The 26,654-nt window shown below is 38.5% G+C and overlaps 1 protein-coding gene across 2 annotated transcripts in view; it reads left to right on the plus strand.

Moving 5' to 3' along the window:
• tle5 (TLE family member 5, transcriptional modulator) overlaps positions 1–26,654 on the plus strand; it is a gene marked incomplete at its 3' end in the record, with an annotated part of 46,909 nt that overhangs the window by 10,562 nt on the left and 9,693 nt on the right. For both annotated transcript variants that reach the window (XM_079808567.1, XM_079808568.1), the window contains exon 2: positions 20,119–20,207. In XM_079808567.1, the coding sequence (XP_079664693.1) occupies positions 20,119–20,207 (89 nt within the window). The remainder of the gene's footprint in view (positions 1–20,118; positions 20,208–26,654) is intronic.

Consider the following 26,654-nt stretch of genomic DNA (forward strand, 5'->3'; position numbering starts at 1 on the left):
AAACGTCACGCCCCTTACCGCCCGAATCAGACCCAGAACATTTGAGTGAAGATGATCGAGCAGAACCTGTTCAGTCCTCAAGAGTAAAGACTGCGGATCTATAGTGATCGCTACTGAATGGCACTTTAACTTTTGTATTTTTAGAACGATTATAGCCAAATATCTGTCGCAAGAACTAACCCAAAACAAACACCTAAGCACTGGCTTTAACTAGTAAGTTAGCCAAATCACACACAGAAGCATGTTTAGCAAGCCTGTAGATAAACAATACATAAAAGCTCTAATCAAAGAATCATTTACACTAATGCCAGGTTCGCTGTTGAGATTTTAACGTTAGTGTTTGTAACGATAGGTGTTCGTCGGATAACTTTAAGTATGAATGAGCATTTAACAGACTGGTTTGCAGAACAGCGTTGTCATCTGTTTACTTCCTTGCTACAATGTACAACCTATTACAGGAAAACACATCGATGAAAAATAAATCAGACTTACAGGTTGTGGCCCGTGAACAGCTTCTGTTTGTAAATCCAGCTTTCAGGACAAGCCGTTGTGCATATCCTGTATTGAACTCGCGAAGTTTGTGGAAGATTGTGTTGTCCTCCGTGAAATGTGCAGCGCGCGCGTCATGCATCCACGCACCGGCAGTGTTTTTTTCACGCAGCTGACGTTGTGCAAATCTGGCATTGAAATCGCGAAGACGGTGGATGCAGGGAGCCCTGCGCACGCCTGATTCCCCGCTGACTCAAACACACGTGCATATAACATGCTGTATGTTAAACGCTCTGCAACGCACCCCCGTCCCTATGAAGGCTGAACAGAGCAAGTACCCCAGACCTGCAATCCGGATGAAAATAACAGCGTTTCTTCGGCATTGCGGCAAAAACACAGCCTACTAACGCTTCCCCGCGGCGATACAAAATTGCCTCGCCCCCCTTATTTCATATTCCCCGGAGGAGGGGTTTATGTAAATATTGGGCCTGGTGATGTCAGCAAAACCTGGGTGAATGTGTAGTAGTCCCTAGCGGCCGTTTGCTGTAGTCCTTAGAAACTGATTTCTTTAAAAGCAAATATCTCCCTTTGCTTTAAACTTTGAACGTTGTAACTTTGCAGATGTTGTTTATGCTCAAGCAGCAACATTACACGTTAGCTAAAGTTAGAATAGTGAAATCGTGGTTTACCACCCCTTTAAATGGTGGCTGTCAAAAACATGCCAGTTTTATTCATACATGCATTAAATATTGAATGTAATTTAAAAATGACAGTGAATATGTAATATGGTGCATATATTTAGCAAAATGCTCCCCTCTAGAGTTAATTTTTCTTGCTGACTAATGAGTTTATGGCCACTGAATATGGTTTTTCTGAGGTAAATGTGACGTTACGTGACATTGTTTACAAGCTGTTTTACTGACGCCTTTCTGCAGTTGAAACACTATTTGAGCAATTCCATGTGGCGATGCGGATTTCGGTTAGTTGAACTCTATATTTTAACACACTTTCACATGCTCGTGATGTTTATTTCGCGCTGTAATTGGTATTAAAGCGGAGGTGATGAGATGATTAGTTCATGTGAGCTCCGTGCGGCAGCATCTCTTGAGCTGAGCTGATTTTTTTGGACATGGAAAATGGACGTAACTTGAAATCTGAGCGTTTGTTTTGTAACAAAGCACAAAGATTATTGCGATTTATCAGATGGGAGGAGCGCTACAATGTTCCGTTCATTCATCAACTGAAAACAGGATGACTAATCGATTCTTAGGATTTAAGAATCAATATCGATTCAGAAAAATGAGAATCAATTAAAATCAAGAAATCGATATTTTTTACCCAGCCCTAGTAATAATTTTTTTAGTGTTTTCCGCACCATAATTTCGTTGCATGCAACAATGAACAACAAGGTTCTTTTATTAAAATTTTAATGTCTCAATAGCTATGTTTCCATCCACCTATTTTTATGCGCATTTTGGGATATCGCATCAAAAAATACTGAATGGAAACGCCAAGATGCGCATAAATTCTAAAAATGCGCATTAAAAACATGCGCTCGTTTGAATAGGATAATTTTTCTATCCAATACGAATACATGTGCATAAACTAACGCATTTACCGAATAAATTCCTTGATGCGCATGAAGAAAATCATGTGACTTTCGCAATGTAACAGCATAACTGTACTAACCAGTGGAAAAATCTTGTTTGCACAGCATCTGAAATGCAAACAGCACATCTGCCTCTGAAAGCATGACAACAAGTTTATTGAGACGCACAAGTTTCTCTGAGACGCAAATAATTTATTATATACGAAAATTATTATATATGGTGGCTTCTCCTATGTTTCTTAGTGATTTTTTTTTTTAGCGGTAGTTTATCAGGAAGTGACGATAATGTTCTCTTCGACTCACTGGATGGGAAACGTTGCTTTATTCGCAAATGTTTCATGCGATATTGCATTTTTGCGCATAAATTATATTCGCAACTTTGGATGGAAACAGCTTATCTAACAAGTTATTTGAGTCAATATAACAACTGTTTCATTATTTGAAATAAAGCTAAAATAAAATGGATAAATTAAAACCATTTTAAATAAAAAATAAAATTGTACACATATAATGCTAAAATAAATAGACTTGCAGTAGAATGTTAATAAACCAATCTGGCCTTATTTTGGTTTAACTGTGAAACGTGAAGTCCATAAGTCACAGGGTTCTTTCCAAGGGTCATTATTTGTGGGCAGTTGCTCGCCTCTCATGGCTGTGCCATTTGTTACATAGTCGGGAGTAATCTGCTGTCTTCTGGAGTCTCTGACCCATGCCGAGCTCTTTACCAACACGCCATCAATCATGATCGCTACTGTTCCGTCTATAATCTCGCAATCACCTTGACCCGCCTGCTTTTAATTTTCAGTCGTGAGCCGCTGTGCTGTTTGCGTTCTCTTCTTGACTGGCGTTCCCATCGCTCGCTCTCTTGATCCCCTTCTCTTTCACTACCCCCTACCCGCTGTGTTGTGTATCCTTTATGCTGTGAGACAGCTATTTGTCTGTAATTTGACTGCCACCATCAGCCTTTCCAGCATGAGGAAGCTTGTGTTTGGGAGCGTGCTGTGCCTGAAGTGATTAAAAGTTGAATAATTCCCTTTCAAACGAGTCAATGAGGACGGATTGGAGCGGGAAGTGGTATAACACCATTTCGCCCAAAGTGAAAGGGGGTGAGGGTTTGCAGTGACCGAGGATGGGCGAAGAGATAATCATCAATTTCAACTTCCTGTCCCAAATGTGATTATCCACCGCCATCATTTGGCAGTGTGGCTTCCGGTTCACCAGCCCCCATGATGCTTTTGCTTCTTTGACGCAACACTGTACCTTAAGTCTAATGTGGATACAGGTTTTAATTACCAAATAAGAGGTCTGTTCTTGTTAAATAATCAAGTTTTTAGATTGCTCAGTTGCGCTTTACAACTATGTTTCCTGTTGGTGCCACAAAATGTTTTTTTTGCCCGATTTGGTTTTGTTTTTTTGGTCATGTGCTGCCATTTTCTCTCTGAAATGTGGCACAGAAATCTCCATTACAAACCCCTGTCAGAACCTCAAATGACTCAATGCTTAAGGAAGTCAAACTTTATATAAACTTGATATAAAGAGCCCTAACATTTTAAACTGTTTTTGTGTTTTGTTTTGGTTTTGTTTTTACTGTTGTAATGTTTTGTTTTAGTGTTGTGTCATGTTTTTGTGTTGTGTTTTGGTGGTGTTGTGTCGTGTTTTGGTGGTGTTGTGTTGACGTGTCGTGTTTTGGTGGTGTTGTGTTGACGTGTCGTGTTTTGGTGGTGTTGTGTTGACGTGTCGTGTTTTGGTGGTGTGATGTTGTGTTTTGGTGGTGTGATGTTGTGTTTTGGTGGTGTGGTGTTGTCGTGTTTTGGTGGTGTGTTGTCGTCGTGTTTTGGTGGTGTTGTGTTGTCTTGTTTTGGTGGTGCTGTGCTTTGTTTTGGTGGTGTTGTGTTGTCGTGTTTTGGTGGTGTTGTCGTGTTTTGGTGGTGTTGTCTTGTTTTGGTGGTGCTGTGCTTTGTTTTGGTGGTGTTGTGTTGTCGTGTTTTGGTGGTGTTGTCGTGTTTTGGTGGTGTTGTCGTGTTTTGGTGGTGCTGTGCTTTGTTTTGGTGGTGTTGTGTTGTCGTGTTTTGGTGGTGCTTTGTTTTGGTGGTGCGGTGTCTTGTTTTGGTGGTGCTGTGCTTTTGTTTTGGTGGTGCGGTGTCTTGTTTTGGTGTTGTTGTTGTCTTGTTTTGGTGGTGCTGTGCTTTGTTTTGGTGGTGCTGTGTCTTGTTAGGGCGGTGTGGTGTCTTGTTAGGGCCTGAGCACCGATGGTGTGAGGATCCTGTTGTAATTGCTCGGCCTATTATTCTTCTCCTCTGAAATTAATCGTATTTTTGAGGGCCTAAACATGCACAAACTCATTCCTTCATGGTGGTTACCATGGTCCCATTAAGTTTTTAAAATTATGAATAATTTGCAATGTGTTTATGGGTCAAATCATGCTTTATTATTGGTAAATTGACTTTTTGGTGCAATAAATACACTATCACTATAATCATTCATTTAAAGGCCTTCCTCCATCTGTACACAGGGTTTTTCCTGGGTCAGAAATGGTCTTCGGTGGTGGCTGACAGACATGGTCATCCATCCATACACACACACACACACACACACATAGTAAAAAGTACCCTACCCATGTGATCTGCAAGCGCAATACTGACAATACATTTTAAATAAATTCAAAGAAAGTTTGTAATTTTTGCTTATCTTATTTTGATACCTTGATGTTTGTTTTTGGTCCTAATTTTTACACTATTTACAGATAATTGTTTTGGTATATAATCATGTCAATATTAAAAAGTAGTATTAAAATAAATGAACAAATAGCCTAATTTTCTGCCATATACAATTTCATAAAATTATCAGCTAGCTAATAACAACTTTGTTCTGGGTTCACCTCACTCCAGTCTAAACTAAATGATTTATAGGCTATTTATTTTACTACACATTGTGAACATAAATAAGCTGAAAGACTGTGGATAATTAAAACTAACTCTTACACCCACTCTTGCTAAAATGGTTAAGCACACTTGTGTTCTCCTTTCAGATGTGTTCTGAGTAAATGATTCAACTGATTCGTGAGTTCAGTGTTGGACAGTTCAGTTGTTCTAACCAGTCGTTAAAATGATTCGGTTCAAAGGAATCATTGGTTCGCGAATCGGACATTAGCAGACGCGTTGTGTGCGAATCCCGTCTGTTAGAACATCGCAAAAGATTTGTCAACACACAGAAAACACTTCATAACCGGATAGGATTTGTTTCCCGTTTATTGAAAGTATGGTTTATGTCCGCTGGTCAGAGAAGAGTCAACATTTTTTGAGCGCAATTCACACCCAGCGGAAAAGGAAAACATCGACTGATAGCGCCACGTGCAACATGGATTCGGTCTTCCGACCTTTTGACTTTGATTAACGTGATATGTGAAATATTAGAAAGCTAAGAATGCTTATTTTGAAGACAGAGAGCGTGCGAGCGGGGGAGGAGCTCTCTGATCGTTCTCTCTGACACTCGGTTAACAAGCGCAGCAGTCATCTACTACATCATTCATAAATCACAATAACTCATCAAATAAGGCTTTGGCGGGACAAAAATTTGTTTTGGCGGCCGCCAATAAAATTTCAATGTAGGAAAAACCCTGGTACACCTTCTAGGCGACGTTTAGACTGTCAGTCCAAATCAAATTTTTGTGCACATCCGATTGAAATCCGATCAGATTTAGAACGTGTGAATTGAAAAAAAATCTGACGAAATAAAACTTCTCGCATCATGTAAAATGTAAACATTAGACGTTGTTATAGTGTTGTTACAAAGTGCCGAACAAGCAGAAAATGACAATATAGGAGGCATGTTTTACCACAGAAGATGCAGCAGTCCAACGCGGCTACACATTAACGTGTTGTAAATAAGACAACATTTGTATTGCAAACCCCTCCATGTTGCGGTTGTCATAGAAACCAATGCAGATATTCCGGAAAACGAAAGGGCATAATTTTAGATCAGATTCTAATCGGATACACAAATAATCAGATTTGGACTGACTCGTCTGGAGTCTTTGACCCTGTTTGGTCACATAAGTAATATCAAGAAATGGAAGTTGAATACATTGCATTGTGGGATACAGTATTCCACACAGCATGCATTGTTGTATATCTCACATTTTGACTAATGTCATAGTCTACTGGGTGTTCTTATGTATACATGCAATATACTGCAGATATAGTACTATTAATAGTATGCCATTCCAAACATAGCATCAGATACAGGAAGACTATGGGTGAGGATTTGGCTGTAGTCATCCTAGTGCCTCTTGGTTTGCTGGCATTTCGCCGAACCACAGTCACTGTAATTCAAGTATAAAAAGACTCTCTTCTCCTCTTCAGATAACTACATCTGGGCCTTTGTATGTAATCCCTTGGGATTGGAAAAAAAAAAATGCCAACATTAGAGTTGAACGATTTTTCTAGAACATTTCTTTTTCTGTTAAACGCTGGGATGGGAGGCACAACTGTAAATTACGGGAATGATGAATCCCATTTAGCCACAGAAGGCTCACAATTTGCCCACCAGCGTATAAAGCCTTTTAATGGTTTAATTGCATCTCAAAGGAGAAGCGCACAGAGGCAGAGTCAAATTAGGGATTGTCCCATATTTTGGCTCTTGTGCTGCATGAGTGCGTCTGTGTGTAGTTTTCTTTTTTTAAGTGAATATGGGATTTGCTCTAAAGCTTAAAATCATTAGACTAAGCTTCGCAACATTGAAGGTTTCCATCACTTCATTAAGGCTGGTGTAGCTTGGTGGTTAAAGATTCGGCCTGGTAACCAAAAGGTTGCAGTTTTGAATCCCATAAGGTGCGATTCACGAACCGAAACTGTAGCTCAACTAGTAGTGAAGAGCCGTGAGTCACAAGGTTTCGAGAAGCTATTTCCAGCTATAAGCAATTCCATGCAAAGGTCATCCTTACCATGAAAAAAATAAGTTTTTTACCCAAAGAACCATGGCCATTTAGGTCTGTAATATACTGTATTAATGTGCTGTAACAGAAATTAAGGAAATTGCCTCATCCACCACATATGTGGTACATATGGTACAACAATGGTAAAATAACATTTCAACCAACTATATTTCATGCTTTCAAAAGAGGGATCAAAGACTCCCCTTTTAAAGCTTTATTTTAACAGTAAGCATTAGCATACCTGCCAACTTTTCAAAAAACCTTGGAGTGAGATTTTGTCAGGGGAGATCAAAATTATGCCGCACACGCAGCCACACAAGTTGGTGGCTCAGATATCAGAGAATTGGAATTAATTTGATGTTGTACCCATGTATACCCTGCATTCTGGTGGTTTGTGGGGAGGCCCAAAGCCGTTGATATGGGCAGCCTACAGGAGATGGACAATATTGGTTACATTCTGTGAAGCAGACATAGCTGGAGGTCCACCCCCAGGAAATTTTGGATTAAGTAGATGTGATTTCCTGCATTCTAGTGGATTTTGGGGTGGTCTGCTAAAGATGTGCAATACCTGAACTTATTCTGATTCATGTTCGGCATCATTGTAGAGCCTTCTAGACTTGAGCTAAACATTCAACCAGAAAACTATTGTTGTGCCTAATGACTTATTAATAGACCAGTCTTTAAGGTTGATTAGGTTGATTGATATTTTGATTAGAATGGTATTAGCTAACGCGTTCTTCATGTATTGTGCTAGTTTAGCAATTATAATGTTTGGATCTACACAAAAACACATGGTTCACGGTTCTTGAATTTCAGACACAGTATTCAAGGACTGGCAACTATGTGAAAACAAACATTGGTCTTAGAAAGTGCTTAAATTAAACAAAGTTTAAGAGTAGTTAAAGAAGAGAAACCGACATATTTCTGCTTTTTCATTCAGGGAGTCTGCTGCCGAATTCAGACGAATGCAAAAGAAAAAAGCCTATTTTTACACAGTTTACACATAGGCTACACACAGTGTTGTAAATGTTTGTTAACTGTTGGATTGATAAGCTACGTGCATTCAAATAATGTAGAATAATAATGTATCTAGAATATTAGGCCTATATAAAATCATATTTTAAATAAATGTATAATTTATCATTTTGACTCCTAGTGTATAATTTTCCCCGTTCTTAAGAATTGTTTAAATTCAGTTATGTGATGTTTTTTACAAAACAGGATGATTTTTGAGAATTTAAGCTTTCAAATAATACCTAAAATGATTAGGCATAGGGCCTACTTAAAACTTGGTTTGAATAAATAGTCTATATTGATGTTTATTAAACATATAAGCTAATTTATTACTAATTTTATAAATAATTTATTTTGATGGCTGATTGGTTTATGGTTTGATTTATTTCCAATTAACTTCTCTGATTATATAATATTAACGATGTTAAAATAATGTTACGATTTTAGCATATGCAGAATTATCTACCATTAATGATAAACTAAATTCTATAAAATCCTCTGCTTCAGTCTATTGCAGATATAGATATTCATACATGCAGCATGCGTATAACTACGGTTGCAGACGCGCAGGCAACATTTGAATGTTCACAAAGCGCGTTCACGAATGGCTTCGACAGTTCGAAAGCGGCCCATAGAAACACTCGCTAGGCATCTACTTATATATGGACAGCAGCGCATAGGGTTCAGTGGCGCTCATCAGCGCCATACCGTCAGGGAGTTTGAAAAGGACGAACGAGTCTCGGCCTAAGATCGGACTTTTTTTTTTGCGTGAGAAATTGGATGTGTGGCGTGAGTGCATGTGAAAACAGGCAAAACCGTGTGTCACACGGCGAAAGCGTGAGAGTTGGCAGCTCTGCATTTTGCAGAAAGATGGAGGCATGTCTGAGAATTAAATACACTCATTTCATCCTAACAGCACTTCCTGTTAAATGTATAAGGGCTATAAGAGGTCACGGCACTTCAGTGCTCTGTCACGTCCATAACATTTTAACGGTTAATATTATATAATCGAGCAATAGACCCTTTTCACAATTCCGGGTTTCTCCGAGCGGAAGTCGTCATAGTTGTGTTAAATCTTATAGCGGTGAATGAGAGTATACATTAAATATATTTTTTTCTGTGCCCATTTTCTCAAATAGCGAAAGAAAAATAGTGATTTCACAACTTTTGAAAATAGGGAAAAAATAGGGAGATTGATAACGGCAGTCAAAAGAGAGAAAGATGTTCATTTTTGCCATGACTCCCATAGACTGTATTAGCGTGACTGTAGCACCTTTAGTGTAACCGGCAGATCGAGCGAATCACGTGCACATGAACCGATCTTTCCTTCTTTTCCAGTTACAGAACGAAATATGAACATCAGAAGGTAGGCTATATGATACAGTAGCCTAATGCTGGGCGGTATACCGGTTTATACCGAATACCGGTATTTAATTTTATGATATGAATTTTGATGATACCGCAGTACCAGTATATGTTGCTTAAACAACGTTTGGAATGCGGTGCAGCGCGTCACTGTTTGAGAGGGGTCCCGTTTCACTGTTGCACTGTAGTGAGGGGCACAGCTGAGATCGCCCCCCCAAAAGCCTCATTCACTATTCCCTACGTTATCCACTTATATTGCTCACTTTAAAGAGTGAATAAAAACGAGTGAGTGAATTCGGACAGCCGTTGTGTGTGCATCGGCGATACACTCGTTATTGCGGTGCACTCAATAATGTCCACTATGGTTTCGGACAACACTACTAATGGTTGTCTCCTCAAATAATGACCTATTTGAGGTTATAGGGGGCTATTTCGGATTCAGCCCTTGATTACAGCGGAGAATTCAAACTACATGCGGCACGCGAGAGAGAGCGGTTTCTGCTGTGATGAGATTAACAACGTTCTCCACATGGATCATATTATATAACATATATAGACTTGAGCGAGCGTGTTTAAGTTTTTTATGGACCTATTTCACAGGGCTCTACATAGCGACCATTTTGGGCGCATTTGCGCCTGAAAATTAATGCGTGCGACTGCGAAAATATATTTAGGCGCACTGGTGCGAGTGACCCGATTCTCATGAATAGATGTATAATACAATCGGAATAAAAACTAAACACTGACTGATTGAGCAACTGTTATGTTTCGTGCTGCAATCAACTGCTTTTCATGCCTTCTGTCAGCAGAGCATGTGCAAAAAACGTGTGCGAAGGAATAACACTTCACCGATTGAAACCACGGTCTATGGGTGAAACGGGTGTGACGCGGCCATGCACTTACCAGACGCCTCGCGGCTCGCGCTGATGTTTCTTTGCAGCCAAAATTAACTAGAAATACCACATTTGGATTATCATAAACAAGGTCGGAAATGAACAGGGGTTTGGGGCAAAAATGCCACCCAAAATTAATTAGGAGAAAATTATTTAAAAACGCTCCTGTATGAGTTCTTGATTTAATCTTTATCAGCTGCAGTCCATAACATTTATTGTGTTTAAAAATGACTAGATGCATATGAGTGAGTACATCATGAATCAATTTTCCAAACCGTGTTTTTATCTTACCCTGAATCACTACGGTACACATACAATAAGTGTTTATATTCTGACTATTCAATTCCAGTTTGGTTCGCAGCGCTGCGGAGGAGCACAGTCCCTGTGTGACTCGCCATAGACATAAACCGAGAGAAGTAGCTCCGGCTGCAGTGTTCTTCCGCGAGAGCGCTTAAAGTCACGGACAGAGTATTGAAATGATTGCAAATGTGATACTGATCTTGTAAAAAAAGTCCAATAGACAAGTTGATATTAAGTAACAACGTTTTAGCCACAATACTGTTTATTTCGTGAAAATCAAAACTACATCAGAACTGTTGCGCATCTCCAAGCGTTTCGATCGAATGAATCTGCGTTTGAACGATTTAATGAACGACTCGCACATAGACTTGACGCCACCTACTGGCTGTTTTATTTTCATATTTATACTTTGCATGGACGTTTTATTTAAAATATAATCTTTTAACTAAGTTTAAGTTTAACTTGTACATAGCCTATTTATAAATTCAAAAACTTATATTTAAAACATTCATACAACATTATTTACCCATGAGCTGCATTAAATCTATGTAAATGTGTCTAAACAGCACTTCAGATAGAGCTGCTGTGCCACTTCTACAGTGTAAAGATTGATCTTTTGATGCTGATTTAATTAGATTGGTTACAATCTGATTGTGTCTTATTGCTCTAACTGAATTTATTGTTTAAATTAACATTTTAAAAACAACTTTTCTATTTTAATTTATGAAATTGACAAAAGATGATGCATACATTTAATAAGATTAGAAAACATTGCTCTTATAATGGTAAAAAATGCCCCTGGACATTAATTTAAAGGGACAAAGATCATCCTGTAATGGGAAAGTTATAATTGGAATGCGTGTTATTGATCAGAAAGTGCTCCTAAATTTTTGACTGTGCCCCTAATTTTTTTTAATTAGGAGCACAAGTGCTCCTCAAGAAAAATGTTAGCGTAGAGCCCGGTTTCATATACTCTAGTGCTGTAAACATGAACCAGCAGCGTATATGCGCACATTTTCCCTCACGTCTTTAAATTAAATGTGTGCAAAGGACAAATGCTTTATTCTTTCTACCGTCATATACCGTAAAACCGATATAATTTTGAAAAATACCGTGATATACATTTTTGCTCATACCGCCCAGCACTACAGTAGAAGAGCATTGTGTCTCATAGGACACTCGGAATATTAAGTTTTTACCTCTTGGTTAAAACATGAGTATTCATCATAATCCTGCGTTCAAGCTGACAAAATAATAACAATGATATTGCAATCATTTTTAAATGTTTTAAAATAAAATGTGATAATTTTTGACTCTCGACTGTGCTTTGAACTGCATAAATTGGCTGAAAACTGTGCTATCATTTAAGCTTGATACATACTCCGCAAGAACAAAGAAATGTGTTTGTTTACTCGAGGTGGCAAGAACAAGAACAAAGTTCGTTCTGGGCAGGACATTCCATACTTCACGAGAAAAGCTGGTGCCGGACATTTCCGTTTCTCCGCATTGACCCCGCCCACTTTAAATTTCTGACCAATCACACAATAGTTCTCAGACACCCACAAGAAAAAAAGTTCTGCGCAGATGATGTGTCGAGAACAAGCTGCGAGAACAAAATGACGTAATTTTGTTCTCGCAGCCCTGGGAGCAAGAACTTTTTTTTCTCTGTTCTTGCGGACTATGTAATGTACGGTGGCCCAGTAGTGCACAACACAACGAAATTTAAAAAGCATACATAAGTTCACAACACAACAAAATAAATCCACAACACAACGGAATGAAACCACAACACAACGAAATCAAGCCACAACACAAAGAAAAATCCACAACACAACGAAATCAAGCCACAACACAACGAAAAATCCACAACACAACGAAATAGCCACAACACAACGGAAATGCTCCCAACCACGCGGGGGCACTCGGAGCGCTGTAAAGTTGCCACTGTTCTATAGAGTTGGCAATCTTACAAAGAAATCAATACCACAATTAGTTTCAACAGTATGTAGGCTAACCATTGTTTATCTATATGAAATATTAATTTTAAATCACATCACCTACATGCATTATAGCTGCATTTTTATGCTCGAGAATGCTTTGACCCGATACCACGGCGCTAAGGGAACGTCTGCCAATTCCACCAATTGGTTGAAATGTATAATTTGTATGAATTAAAATTACTTTTTAACATTTAAAAACAGACATGTTAAAATTCCACAGCTTGATTGTATTGGTAAAATTGACTTAATAATGCACAACACAACATTGGAATTTGAAAAAAAAAAAAAAGTTAATTTAATTCATACAAATTATTTCAACTTGGTGGAATTGGCAGACGCTCCCTTAGCGCCGAGGCAGCGGGTCAAAGCGTTCTCGAGTATAAATATGCAGCTATTATGCACGTAAGTGATTTTTAATTGATATTTCATGTCGATATACAACTGCACACTTAAAACTGATCGTAGTGTTTAAATATTTGTAAGATTGGCGAATCTATATAGAACAATGCAAGGAAAACTAACTTTAGCGCACTCCAAGAGTCCCCTAGTGGTTGGGAGCATTTCCGTTGTGTTGTGGCCATTTCGTTGTGTTGTGGACTTTTCGTTGTGTTGTGGATTTTTCGTTGTGTTGTGGATTTTTCGTTGTGTTGTGGCTATTTTGTCGTGTTGTGGACTTTTCGTTGTGTTGTGGATTTTTCGTTGTGTTGTGGCTTGATTTCGTTGTGTTGTGGATTTTTCTTTGTGTTGCGGCTTGACTTCGTTGTGTTGTGTCTTGATTTCGCTGTGTTGTGGTTTCATTCCGTTGTGTTGTGGATTTATTTCGTTGTGTTGTGAATAGGGGTGCACCGATCCGATATTAGGATCGGATATCGGCCGCGATACTGACAAAATAGCTGGATCGGGGATCGGAAAAATGAACAGATCCACAAGCCGATCCAGGTGATTTTTTTTTTCGTCACAGCAGAACCTACGTCATTCGTCAGCTTCACGTGAGTCGCATGCTAGAAGCAACATGGAGCGAGCCAGAGAGTCGGCTGTGTGGAGGAGATATTTCACGCTTGCCATGCCAACTAGTTCGTCGGCTGTTTGCAATGTCTGCAAAGTAACTTAAATGTTTCGAGGGGAGGTGGTATTACTGCAAAGTCAGGGTTTTTCCTGCATTGAACATTTTTTGACGGCCACCAAAGCCTAATTTGATGAGTTATTGTGATTTACGAGTGATGTAGAATAGATGCTGCGCTTGTGACTGAGTGACAGAGAGACCGATCTGAGAGCTCCTCCCCCGCGCGCGCTCTCTGGGTCTTCAAAATAATCAGTGTTCGCTCTCATATTTCACATATTAATCCAAATCAAAAGCTCGGAAGACCGAAACCATGTTGCACGTGACACATTCGGACAATTTTGTCCTTGAATTATCACTGGGTGTGAATTGCGCTCAAAAAACATTGACTCTTCTCTGACCAGCTGACATAAAGCATACTTTCAATAAGCGGGAGACAAATTATATCCAGTTATGAAGTGTTTTCTGTGTGTTGACATCTTTCTCGATGTTCTAACAGACAGGATTCACACACAACGCGTCTGCTAATGTCCGATTCGTGACCTAATGACTCCTTTGAACCGAATCATTTTAACGACTGGCCAGAACAACTGATCTGTCCAACACTGAACTCATGAATCAGTTTAATCATTTACTCTGAACGCATCTGAAATGAGAACACAAGTGTGCTTACCCAATTTAGCAAGAGGGGGTAGTAAGAATTATTTTTAATTATCAACAGTATTTCAGCTTATTTATGTTGACAATGTGTAGTAAAATAAATAGGCCTAGCCTACAATCATTTAGACAGGAGTGAGGTAAAGCCAGAACAAAGTTGTTATTAGCTAGCTGATAATTTTTTATTAAATTGCATATGGCAGAAAATTAGACTATTTGTTAATTTGTAATGCTACTTTTTAATATTGATATGATTATATATCAAAACAATTATCTGTAGTGTAAAAAATGTTTGGTAACTGTCCGATTACTATTGTATGTTTGACTGTTTTTTGTTTCCACTGCTACATTTTATTTATTTAAAGAAGTTTGATTACATTCTATTTTAGATTTGAATGCACAATTGTTTTTTAAATAAATAAGAATTCAACACTTTACATACATCTGTTATTTTGTCTTAGTTATGTTTAGTTAGTAAAGTCTGGTGCCTTTAGTCTCTTCAAGGAAGGGATAAGGTGGAAGATATACAGTTTATTATTAATTTAACAATAGTATCGGATCGGTATCGGGTATCGACAGATACACAAAGCCCAGGCATCGGTATCGGTATCGGGACTGAAAAAGTCGGATCGGTGCACCCCTAGTTGTGAACTTATGTATGCTTTTTAAATTTCGTTGTGTTGTGCACTACTGGGCCACCGTAGTAATGGCCTTCAGACACAAAACATAAACTGACATAATTGCGAGTGCGTCTCACACCTGTGGACAATAGTGTTAATCGGTTCACCTGACTGTGGTAGAAACCTGCGATGTGAACTCCTATATGATAAACATTAAAATATTTGTTTATGAATTTTAGCAAGCAGTTGTGTTAGAAGGAAAATCATGGTCTCCAAATTGAGTCTTGCACAACGCACGCGCTTTTCAACATGCCAAATAGTCATAATCCATAACCATTTGAAATACAGCGATTTAGTATAATAAATTTGGTTAATTGTGCAATCTTACCCAGCTTGTGTGGCAGATTTCAATATTTGATGGTTTAAATGCCCACTCAAGGTCTCTGTGACAGTTTTAAAGTGTCTTTTAGTGTCGCTTTCAGACCGGTCATGCCCATAACACTGTTTTCTTCACATTAATGCGAAGATGTAAAGTAAAATAAATATTATGTTCTGTGGAGAGCCAACCCTTCTTCATTCAGTGGGTATTATATAGTGGGTATATCAGTGGGTGCTATATTACATGTCTTCTGAAAGTTTACTAAATCTCCTCATCATAACACAGGTGAAGAAGAAGCAGAAACCATTGATGGCATATGTAAAATAACACCCTCATCAAAATTAACGCAATTAAATCAAAACTGCCTAATGTTACTGAATGAAATGTTGACCCAGGAACGAGCTATAGGACCGTGAGGCTTTAGGGGTGTTGATGGACTTGATTCTTTTGATTTATATTGCATGTTCAGATATTCATAAAACAAAAATATTCTGGAGGCCATGAAAATTTTGTGGAAATGATCAAAAATGCTCAACTTTTAAAAAAACCACTGGTGTGGAAAGAGTTAAGACACTAAAGGTAAAAAGGTATTATGGTATTGTATATTGATAATGAATAGGCCGATAAATAATTAGAATAGATGATACTGGAATTTATACTTTTGTAAAATAAAATAAATAAAGCACTACAAATCTTTTGTTTTAAATGCTGAATTTAGGCATCACTATTAACCTGATATTGATTTTGAGATTTAATTCCTAAAGCTTACATTTAAGAGTTTTATTAAATGGAATGTTTTTAAATATTACAATTTAAGTGACTAAGTATCTGTAAATGTAAATCACCATTTGACACTTAAGCCAGACATTTAACCCCAGGATACTCAACAAAAGGATTGACTTTGTAAGTCTATTTCAAGTTGCTTTGAATAAAACATTACCTCAAAGGGTTAGTTCACCCTAAAATTACAATTTTGACATTTACTCACCCTCATGTTCCAAACCTGTATGCGTTTTTGTTCTTCTGTTGAACACGAAAGAAGATATTTTAAAGAATGCTGGTAACTAGACAGTTGATGGGAGCCATTGACTATGGTATTTTTTTTTCCTACTATGGAAAAGAAAACAGAAGAAAGAAACTCATACAGGTTCGGAACAACTTGAGGGTGAGTAAATTATGACACAAATTTCATTTTGGGTGAACTATCCCTTTAAAAGTTCAGAGTCATTATAAAAAAGAACCATAATTCTGCTCAGTATTAATTTCTTTAGGACTCTAAAGCACTTTTTCATTCATACAGCATGTGTAAATCTGTTTCAACACACTTGTATCAATGTATTAATGACTGTTTTAAAGTCCTCTCTCTGCTTAGCACACAGCTAGCACTGTTCAGCGTCTGCTAAAACCATCTAGATGACGTTATGGTGTAGCAAGCAGGTCAGCATGGCCTCTGTTGAAAGCGAGTATTGTGCGTACGTAACACCCGTGATCTCCCCGTCGCCGGACACTCCACCAGGGGCTATCGACTCAAAATCAGCCCCATTCCCTCAGCATTCCCTAAGGAAACCGTATCTCCCGTGGTCACGCAGAAATGTGAGGACTACTGTTAGCGGCATCTGAAAAAGATTGACTGTTTGGGCACTAAGTGCTCGCTGTTGACACAAGCCTCTCTTTCATATGCAGTGGAGCACAGAGCGCTCGGGCTAAGTACACAGTTTGTGTTAAAGGTTGGTCCGCTTGTACCGTGGGTTTCAAGAATTTCATCCGCCGAGCTCTCAACTGCAGAGTGGCATGAGATTTTTTGAAACGGAAAAACACAGACACTCGAAAAGAGTCAAGAACGGGTTGGCAATTTGGAAAATAACATGATGAATTAGCTGCTGGATTGTTCAGAAGAGATCAAAGCGCCGAATAAAACCCAAGTCCAGCATGCTGATGGATGACTAGTGTCTAAATTTGGTTCTTTTTTGTTATCTTTGCATCTTTTTACTTGTAGGACCACAAGATCAAACATGAAAACATAATAATAATTATTATTATTAGGGGTCAAAGCACCGACGGGTCTGGAACCCCATTGTTTCTGTACTGATTTTCTTCATTTTTCTGCCCTAAATGTGTATGGGCGTCATAGTTGGGACCAAAATTGGCAGAATGGTTCTAATATTGCACCGCTACTCCGGTGCACAGACACACCCATCCGACACTAGTTGACGCTATAATAAGGTGATTTGTGTTCGGGTCATAACTTTGGAACCCTAGAAGCAATTTTTTCCCCTTTTTTTTCTCCCTGAACCCTTGAGTCAAGATAGAGCTGCATGATTAATCGTTAATAGATCGCAATCTCGATTGGAGCGTGAACAGCGCATATTTTGCCACTGCCCATGTTAATGAATGATGGGCGTCCACTGGCACGAAGCAGAGCAAGTGTTTTCAATTAATTCCTATGGAAGTTAAGTTCATGCTCGCTCTGCTCCGCGCCAGTGGACACGCACTTTGAGAGGGTTGGCCGTCACACTTCCGAAGTGAACGCTCTCATTCATTGGGATGGGCAGTGGCAAAACACGTGCTGCTCACGCTCGGCTGACGCTTGCGATGTGAAACCGTTTGAAACAGACTTTGGTTAACCTTTGAAAGTACGATCATCACACTGCAACATTGAAATCTGCGTTTGTGCTGCCGCTGCTCCAGAGAGAGCAGGTGCCATGTAAATGTACAATATGAAGCAGCTTTACAGATAAATTGTCTTTTCAACCACACATTATCATTCTTTATGCGTTACAAACATTTAAATAATGGGTTAAAAGTGTGCTGGGATAAAAGATTGTAGTTTGGGTATAGCATAAGAGTAAATCATCTTTTAAAAAAGTATTTTGACATGTTGTATAGGTCTTTGTGTCTGAAATTTTCGTATGAGTCTTCAAGCAGTGAGTAGGATTTTTGTCCTCTCTCTTCTTATAAAAGACAAAAAGAAAGAGGAAATAATAGGTCCATCCAATCCTGAGATTGCGTAGTGAGGAGTTCCACCTCCTTATCAAGGAGCTGCCTGAGGGATTATCCCGAGCGATTCAAAGTTTACCTCGGGATATCAGTGGCTCAGTTTGATGCTTTGCTAGCGATACTGGAGCCACATATTATATATTGACACTGTTGTTTAATGTTTTGTATTGATTCTTGTTACGCCAGGAGGTGGTGACAAGTGAGGGTTTAAAAAGTTTGTCATTGAATCATTTATTTAAAAGATTTATTCACAAACACTGATTCATCCAATAACAAAACATGTCTTGAAGAATGAGACACACTCCATTCAAATAATTTTTTATTTTGTTCAAATTAAATGTATCTTTTAAACAGACTAAGCAATGACCATTTTGTCAGAACCTCTAGTTTGCATGTTGTTTTGTTTAGGTTTTTTTTCCTTCAGAATCGTGGGAGAATCTAGCCTGACAAGCTAGACCCACATCAAGATGTTGGGTCTGGGAACACACCATTGGTGAGGGGCGGGATAAATGGTTGTCTTTCAAATTCCCTCTGCATGCAATAGGATAGCACTACAACCAACCAGAGCGCTATCATTGGTGAGACAACAATCACAAGCGAGTTGTGGCTCATGCGTCCCATGCGTTTTCCCACCAGCAGAGCTAGTTGATAGATTAAACTTCGAACACATCTTCCTTTTTTAAGAATGACTTCAGTGCCATTCTTTGTTAGTGGGGAAGTAGCAGGGAATTCTGACGTCATTATGTTAAGCCCAACCACCGACTCTATACACAATGTGATTGGCCTGACTAGAGCTTGCTTTTTCACGCTCGCAAGCCAACGGAGAGTTGCTAGACGTTTGCAGCCATTTTGAATTTTCTGCAAAACCTACTTTTTCTAACTCCTAAGCCGTTGGCCAGATCTTTACCAAATAGGCACACAGCAGCTATGGATGGTGTTGGAAAAAGTTATCAAAATAATTTTGATTCTTTGAAGCATTGCAAAGCAATTGGTAAATTAAAAGGCCTTCTAAATTAAATTAAATCTTATTAGGAAACTTAATACACCTAGACCACAGGACATTTTTATAATTCAAGTTTTGCGTCGGTTCAGTATGCGAGTCATATGTTAATTCACCAAAGACTCAAATTCATTTGACTCCAGTCTACATGGACTGGTAAAAAAAAAAAAATAGTAACCAATTAATTTTACTGTAAAGTAACAGAGTTTTTTTTAGAGTTGGAGTTTGTTTTCAGTAGCCAGAATCTGAAACATTGGTAATACGAGAGATCTTTGTTTTTTGTTTTTTTGTTTTTTTCAGCATTACTAGAATTACACTGAAAGCTGGAAGGCCTGCATTCATCAAAATTCAAGTATGGCAGTTGCTTATTTGGAAAACTGCCAACATATCACCATGTCTAGGAAAAAATCTACCCTGAAAAGCGCAAAACAGTTCCAATAACATCTGCATTTTCCCTGCAGGTGTGGCCCCCACACTAGGGAAATAAGCTCACCTGCAAGCCGAATACATGTAATTCAAAAACCTCGGGTGATGTCGAGCTCCAGACATGACTGACGCCTTCTAAATTATGAGTTTTGAATGTCGCAGTAAGCCCTGTGAGATTTTATTTGCTGCTTTTTATACAGTACACTTGAATTCACTCTTGATTACAAAATTTCCTGTGTAGAAAGCTGCATCTGTTTTGGCCGGAATTTTCTGTTCTTGGCATTGAAACGGCTGCGTCCCCTGGATGCCCAGCTGATGCTGCGACTCACGCTTACTGAATAATGCAATTGACCGCCGTAAATTGCTTTCGTTCCAGGCTTCATCGCAGCAGCTGAAGTTCACCACGTCAGACTCGTGCGACCGCATCAAGGACGAGTTCCAGTTCCTTCAAGCACAATACCACAGGTATTCACACACACTTGCAACATCAATTAAATGTAAATGGCTGTCATTTTCAAACTTGTGTGATGTTCTTTCTTCTGTGGCAGTGTTATTGGATTTACTATTATAGTATTATATATTAATTATAGTATTAATATATTAATTATATGAATTTGAATATTTTTATGTTTTCAAGTTTTGGTAATTTTATTATGTGCTTTTGCAATTTCTTTTTAGCTTTATTTCAGTTTTATTTTTAGTCATTTTAATTCAGAAAATTATCAGGCTATTGAATTTATTTACGACTTTAACATTCGAGCTGAACGGACCTGTTTTATGATTGCTTTTGCATCCTTTTTGAAGCTTTCAATCCAAATACAATAACTCGTGATTCAGTTAATTCAGTAACTCTTCTGACTGATTCTGTGAGTTAATTCTGAAGGAATCAGCAGATTGATTCAGACCTAGAACTTATAAGTCGTCTTGTGCAATTCATTTAAAGTATTGGAGTCAGTTGTTGTTGAATCAGACTACAGTAGAAAAGAACAACCAGCAAAGTAGTCAGATGCAGTCAACTGCTCTGATTCATTCATTCTGTGAGGGGAATCGCCAAATTGATTCAGACCCATAACTCCTATGAATGGAAAAGAGCAACCAGCACATGGATGGAGAGTTGAAAAGGAATGACTTGTGATTCAGTGAGTCAGATGTCAATAGACCTTTATCACATATCCTGCTCTGATTAGTAGCGTAATCAGATTTCCACCTTTATTACTGTCAATGGACGACAGCCAGTTTTGAATAACAAAAGTCTTCCAAATACATAGTAAAATGAAAATAGTTGGGAGGAGCAATGAGTAAGGATTAATTTACTGCCATTGTGAGAATAACATGTAATCAATAAAAAGTACCGGTGACTGTAGTCTGATTATGAGTATTTTAAAATGTAATATAATCTAATTACAAGTACTTTTTGTATCTGATTACATAATCTAGATTACATGTTGTCAGTTTACTACCCAGCACTGCCCAGAGGATATGACTCATTCATGATAAACCAGCTATTTTTTAATAATCGACTCTGGACTGGAAATATTCTTTATTTTAAATAACTTCAATTTGATCTAATACTTGATGATTTGGCAGAAAGTAAAGTAAGTACATGAAAGCAATGTGAACATTATTATTGTTTAATTTGTACAGTATTTACTAGTAATGTATAACCATACCTAATTCTAATGCTCTTTAGTGTGATTTGTTGTTTGTATTCTGTTCTTGCAGTTTTGTAATAAAATAAGGTATTCAGACACTGAAGTATTGTACATACACATAAAATATGGCTTGCACGCTTCCCTTAAAATCATGAAATATGCGTCGTAATAACATGACACCTTTCATCATACCAGATTAATGATTGTAAACTGAGGTTGGTGTATTTAGGCCCTGTTCACACCTGATATTAGGATGCTTTTTGGTTGATCGGATCGCAAGTAGACGAGGGAGACAAATACCCGTTTACACCTGGTTTTTTAATCCGTCTCTCCTGTCCACTTTCAACCACTTCTGTCCTGATTTCTGATTTTTTCATCTTCAAACCAAACTTTGGTCTTCAGCCGACAAAGTTTAAATTCCGTCTGGCTGGCGCGCTTCCCAAAATGTTTAGTAGGTGGTCTTTTGTGACTGTTTGAACGCATTTGACCACGTGAGTGTTTACACTACGAAAGCAATCTGGTCAAATGCGTTTTCAACTACCTCTGGAAGTGGTCAAAATTTTTCAGACCCTGTTTACACCTGTATACCTTCTATTTGAAGCTTCCGCTTTTCAAATGCGGAAGGCTAATAAAGGCCTTTTCTGTAACCGTTCATAGGAGTCATTTGTTCTTGAATCCGACTATAGCAGAAAAGAGCAACCAAAACATTTGCGAGTCAAAATGTAATGACTTGTGTGTATGTGCATGTGTGTGTTAATTCAGTTGCTTTTCTGATTGATTCAGTGAGGTCATTCTGTGAAAGAATCACCAGTTCCTTAAAAGAACCAGTTCATAAGAGTCATTTGTTCTTGAATCAGACTAGAAAAGAAACCAGCACATTCTCAAAAGTTCTCATTTTGTGTTCCACAGAAGAAAGAGAGCCATACGGGTTCGAAACAACATTTTTTTTTAACCGTTTCTGTAAGGCGGTCCTCTACCAAGCAGTGTGACTAAATTATTAGCAGACATTTTTTTTTATCACTTCTAACAAGCTTCCCCTAGTGCCTCATTCCCATGCCGATTAACACGGAGCGGCTACTGTGATCTGATCTGTCTGATGCCTTGACTCCTGTAAATGGAGACGGAAGACTCTTTAAAGACACAAAGACGCTGCTACTGTCCCGTCTTTAAGGCAACATGTCTTTCCCTCCCTATTCCCATGACAACGAGCAAACCCTCATTTAACCCTGGCTCTACAGAAGAATAGGCCCTACGTTTTTGTATGTGTATTCAGAGCATGGATTCGCCGCCATTGACTTCAATTGAGATTCAAAAGACAAGGGCTTTTTTGGTGCTGCGTTCATCCTTTTAAAGGAAATGTACTGCAGGCGGTCCCCAGAGCCTCGCCGAGCTGTCGCTCCCTTCTACAAATGCATAAATAGATCAGGGAATACATAAATCAAAATAAGGATGACAGCAGGAGCGATTTGGAGGCGGAAAGAAACGGCAATAAAACTCCATCAATGTGTCGTTTTTTGGCGTCTTTTTTTTTTCTCCGAGAGCATCTTTGGAACCTTCAGGAGGTCTCGGCCAATCAGTGGCTGGCATGGCCAATCACAGGTAGCCTGGCAGCAGGGAGGATGGTCACCATGACAACCCCCAATATATGTTACACAGTCATAACAGCCCAGTTTTTTTCCCCCCTTTTTTGGGATAAGTGGAAGCAGCAGACTGGAGAGGTATGAAGAGACAGAATTCTTGTCATACGCCAATGAAACAAAAACCTCTAGTATGTCGTGTCATTTTGTTTGTTTATAGATCTGATGCTTTCTCTTGGCTTGCTTTTGCCAGATGCTTTCCCATTCCTGCTTTTTTCCAAATGGAATTACTAATTGATTATTCACTTTTTCTTTGGGAACAAATAAAATGTTCAGTCGTTAATTTTCAAGGCCCCAACCCTGGGCACAAGACATAACCAAAGAAATATATTATATTATATTATATTATATTATAGCCCAACCATGTTGCCCAACCGATAAGAGCTGCCATTTGTTACATATGAGAAACATCAAACGGCAAACTAAACAAAAGCAGAACAGACCCGCACTACTCGTTTGAGCTGCGCTCATAAACTGGCCAATCTCGATCACGCAACACCGTTACTACACAGCGCTGGGAGATCCAGTGAGAAAGCGTTTGCGTTTACCACAGAATGAATAACATCGCTACTGTGAGATCTAGTGGGTTTCAGTCCACAAATCATCAACATTCACCATGGGTTTAATGAAGAAACACCCCATGGTATTGTGGAAGAAACAGTCAAAGGTTTTTTTGTTTTATTTTTTTTTACATTTATTCATCTCAGGGTTCGTACAACCTTTTGAGAGTGAAATTCAAGCACTTTTCAAGGGCTTTTAAGCGCTTCACACTTTTTCCAGCCCTTCAAAGCTCTAAATAATGTCCAATTGTAATGGTATTTATTTTTAATGTGGTGATTTGTAAAACTAAAAGTTTAAAGGTTTAGGAAAACTAACACTTTGGCAAACAAGTAGCCTAGAAATCTAGCAACACTCCGTTGGCTTGCGAGCTGGAAAAAACTAATTCTAGTCAGGCCAATCACATCATGTATATAGTCGGTGAGCGAGCTTACAGAATGACGGCAGATTTTCGGCAGTTCCGCATGCTACTTGTAAACAAAGCAGCTGACAAACAACGATCTTTCGAATCGGCTTTGGCTGCCACTCTGGAAGACGAAGCTTTTCTTTGAGAAAAGAACAGAATGGCACTGAAGTCATTCATAAAAAAGTAAGATGTGTTCTGAGTTTTGCCGACCGGATACGGCAAAAGTTTAATATATCAACTAGCTCCGCTTCACCTTCTTCGTTGCTCTGGTTGGTTGTAGCGCTATCCTATTGCGTGCAAAGGGAATTTGAAAGACAACCGTTTATCCCGCCCCTCGGATTGAGCCCTGCCAATGGTGTGTTCCCAGACCCAACATCTTGATGTGGGTCTGCCTTGTCAGTAGGGCTGTCAAAATTGCTCAAAAATGACGTTCGAATATTCCCTCTAAAAAAAGCACGAATATTCGAACTATTCGAACATCTGGTTGCGCATTTTATCAATGACGCGCATTACGTCAATAACAGGACAAATGAATACAAAGAGACATAACTACTTATATAGGTAGTCTATTTAAGTTTAAACATATTTGACAACGTATTACCTACACAAAAACAAGTAAATCAACTAATGGCTAAAGACCGCAGACCTCACTCTCTCTCGCCCTCACGCTCTCTGCGTATAACGGTTTAAATGAACAAACACATTTTGAGGCTGATCAAGAGTTTTGTGCAAGCAATTTAAGGTCGCGACTCGTCCCAAATATAGCAGGCTTCATTCAGTGATTGAAACAAATATTAATTTAAGTTTTACAGCATATCATTGAACGCTCCGAGCGAGCTGTGCTGTGGTAAACATGGAACTTTTCCTTGACATGAAACGGAAAATAATCAAACCAGTGGAAGCCGTGCATTTATCCTTCATTCATGCAATATCTATTCAGTCAGTACCTCGGTTCCACTGCTTGACAGAACTCCCTGAAGCCGCCCCATCCACGACACGGATCGCGCTCATGTCCTTACAAATGAACAAAATTAATTTCTCCGTTATGGCCTCGCGTGTTGCAGACAGAGAGCTTGTGGCGGGCGATGCAAAGTAAGGGTGGTCCAGTTTGCACATACAAATTAGTTGCTTATATTTACAAAACGAGCCTACAAAAGCATAAAAAAGCCCGTTTAATAAAGAAAAGTTCACGAAACTAAGTGAAAACTCACTAAAGTGTTTAGTGAAATTAGGAAACATTTAGATATCATAAATTGAGTTGTATAAGTTAACGTTATATTTCTACATTTTGTTCTCATGTCACAAGTAATATCAGGGTTTATTTTGATCTGTTTTACATGATTCTTTTGTGGTGTGGTTTTCGGTGAAGTGTGCTAAAATGAATATCGTCACTTGTGTACATTAGCCCACTTCTTCTCAACGCTTTTCCTGATAGTTTATAGAACAATTACTCCGAGTCGCCATCTGTCGTTTCAAAGAAAAGCACAACGGCGAGCGCGTCAAGTATAAACACCTCGTCCGTTTGGGGAGGAGCGCGCGCAGTCAGCGGGGGCTCGCGCTCTGGAGACGGGCCAAAGTACACAAGGCTTCAGGCGCGCTAGCGCCCACTCGCAAAGCAGACAGCCACGCCTCTACTACCGCGGGCGTTTTTTCCCCCACATTTTTTTATTTTATTCGAATATTAATTTTCACCTTCGAAATTCGTTTTTTTTAAAACTATTCGAATATATATTCGAATTTAGAATATTCATTGACAGCCCTACTTGTCAGGCTAGCAAACTAGCACTTTTATTTATAAAAGACCACTATAACCAGTGGTTGGCAGCAGAGGAGCACTTATTTGACTTATTATTAGCCATTTCCACTCCCCTTTCCTAATCTATGGAAAAAAAGTAGCAAGTCGCAAAGTTTCAGTAAAAGGAGCACTCTTTACTTGTGTTTTGTGTAATTCAGTCACAAATTTGTTTTTCATATCACTGAAGGTGTCGGTCAGTTCAGTGTGATTCTATAGAAGAACAATGGTACATTTAATAAGAGTAGAATATTTAAAGGTGCACTGTGTAAATTTTAGCTGTAAGGGGACCTGCTGTGTATGTGTATAGAAATGGCTCATTCTACGGTAATAAAAACATAACGGTTCATCATGTACACCACTGAAAACATAGTTGCTTTTCACATTACTGTTAATAAAAAATTAAGAACTTCTGTAGAACATCTGTAGAACTTAGTGGCACTGGTGCCACTGCTCTCAAATGTTTTTCTATATTATATTATGTATTATATTATATTATTAATTATATTATAGCATTTTACTTTTTTTTTAAAACCTTCTATTTGCATGTTTTTGGAAATAATTTGCACATGCTGTAAATAAAATTATTTGATTTATCGACTGAGTTCTAGGCCTGCATGAGCAATTTAAATAAAAACAAAATTGGGATATGGCCATGTGCAATTATCAAATTGCAAATACTGCAATTTAATGAAAATTTAACTGCAATGTTTTACAGTGAAGTGTGATACTTTTTGTGTGATTATTTAAAAAAATTAAATAATGATCTGCTTTATGGTAAAATAACAATCACCTTTTTTTGGCCAAATTTTGCAACCCTATAGACAAGCACAGCAAACGGGACGTTTTTTTTTTTTATTAGTCACA

This window comes from Gobio gobio (assembly GCF_949357685.1).
Source record: "Gobio gobio genome assembly, chromosome: 24".
Classification (NCBI taxonomy): Eukaryota; Metazoa; Chordata; class Actinopteri; order Cypriniformes; family Gobionidae; genus Gobio; species Gobio gobio.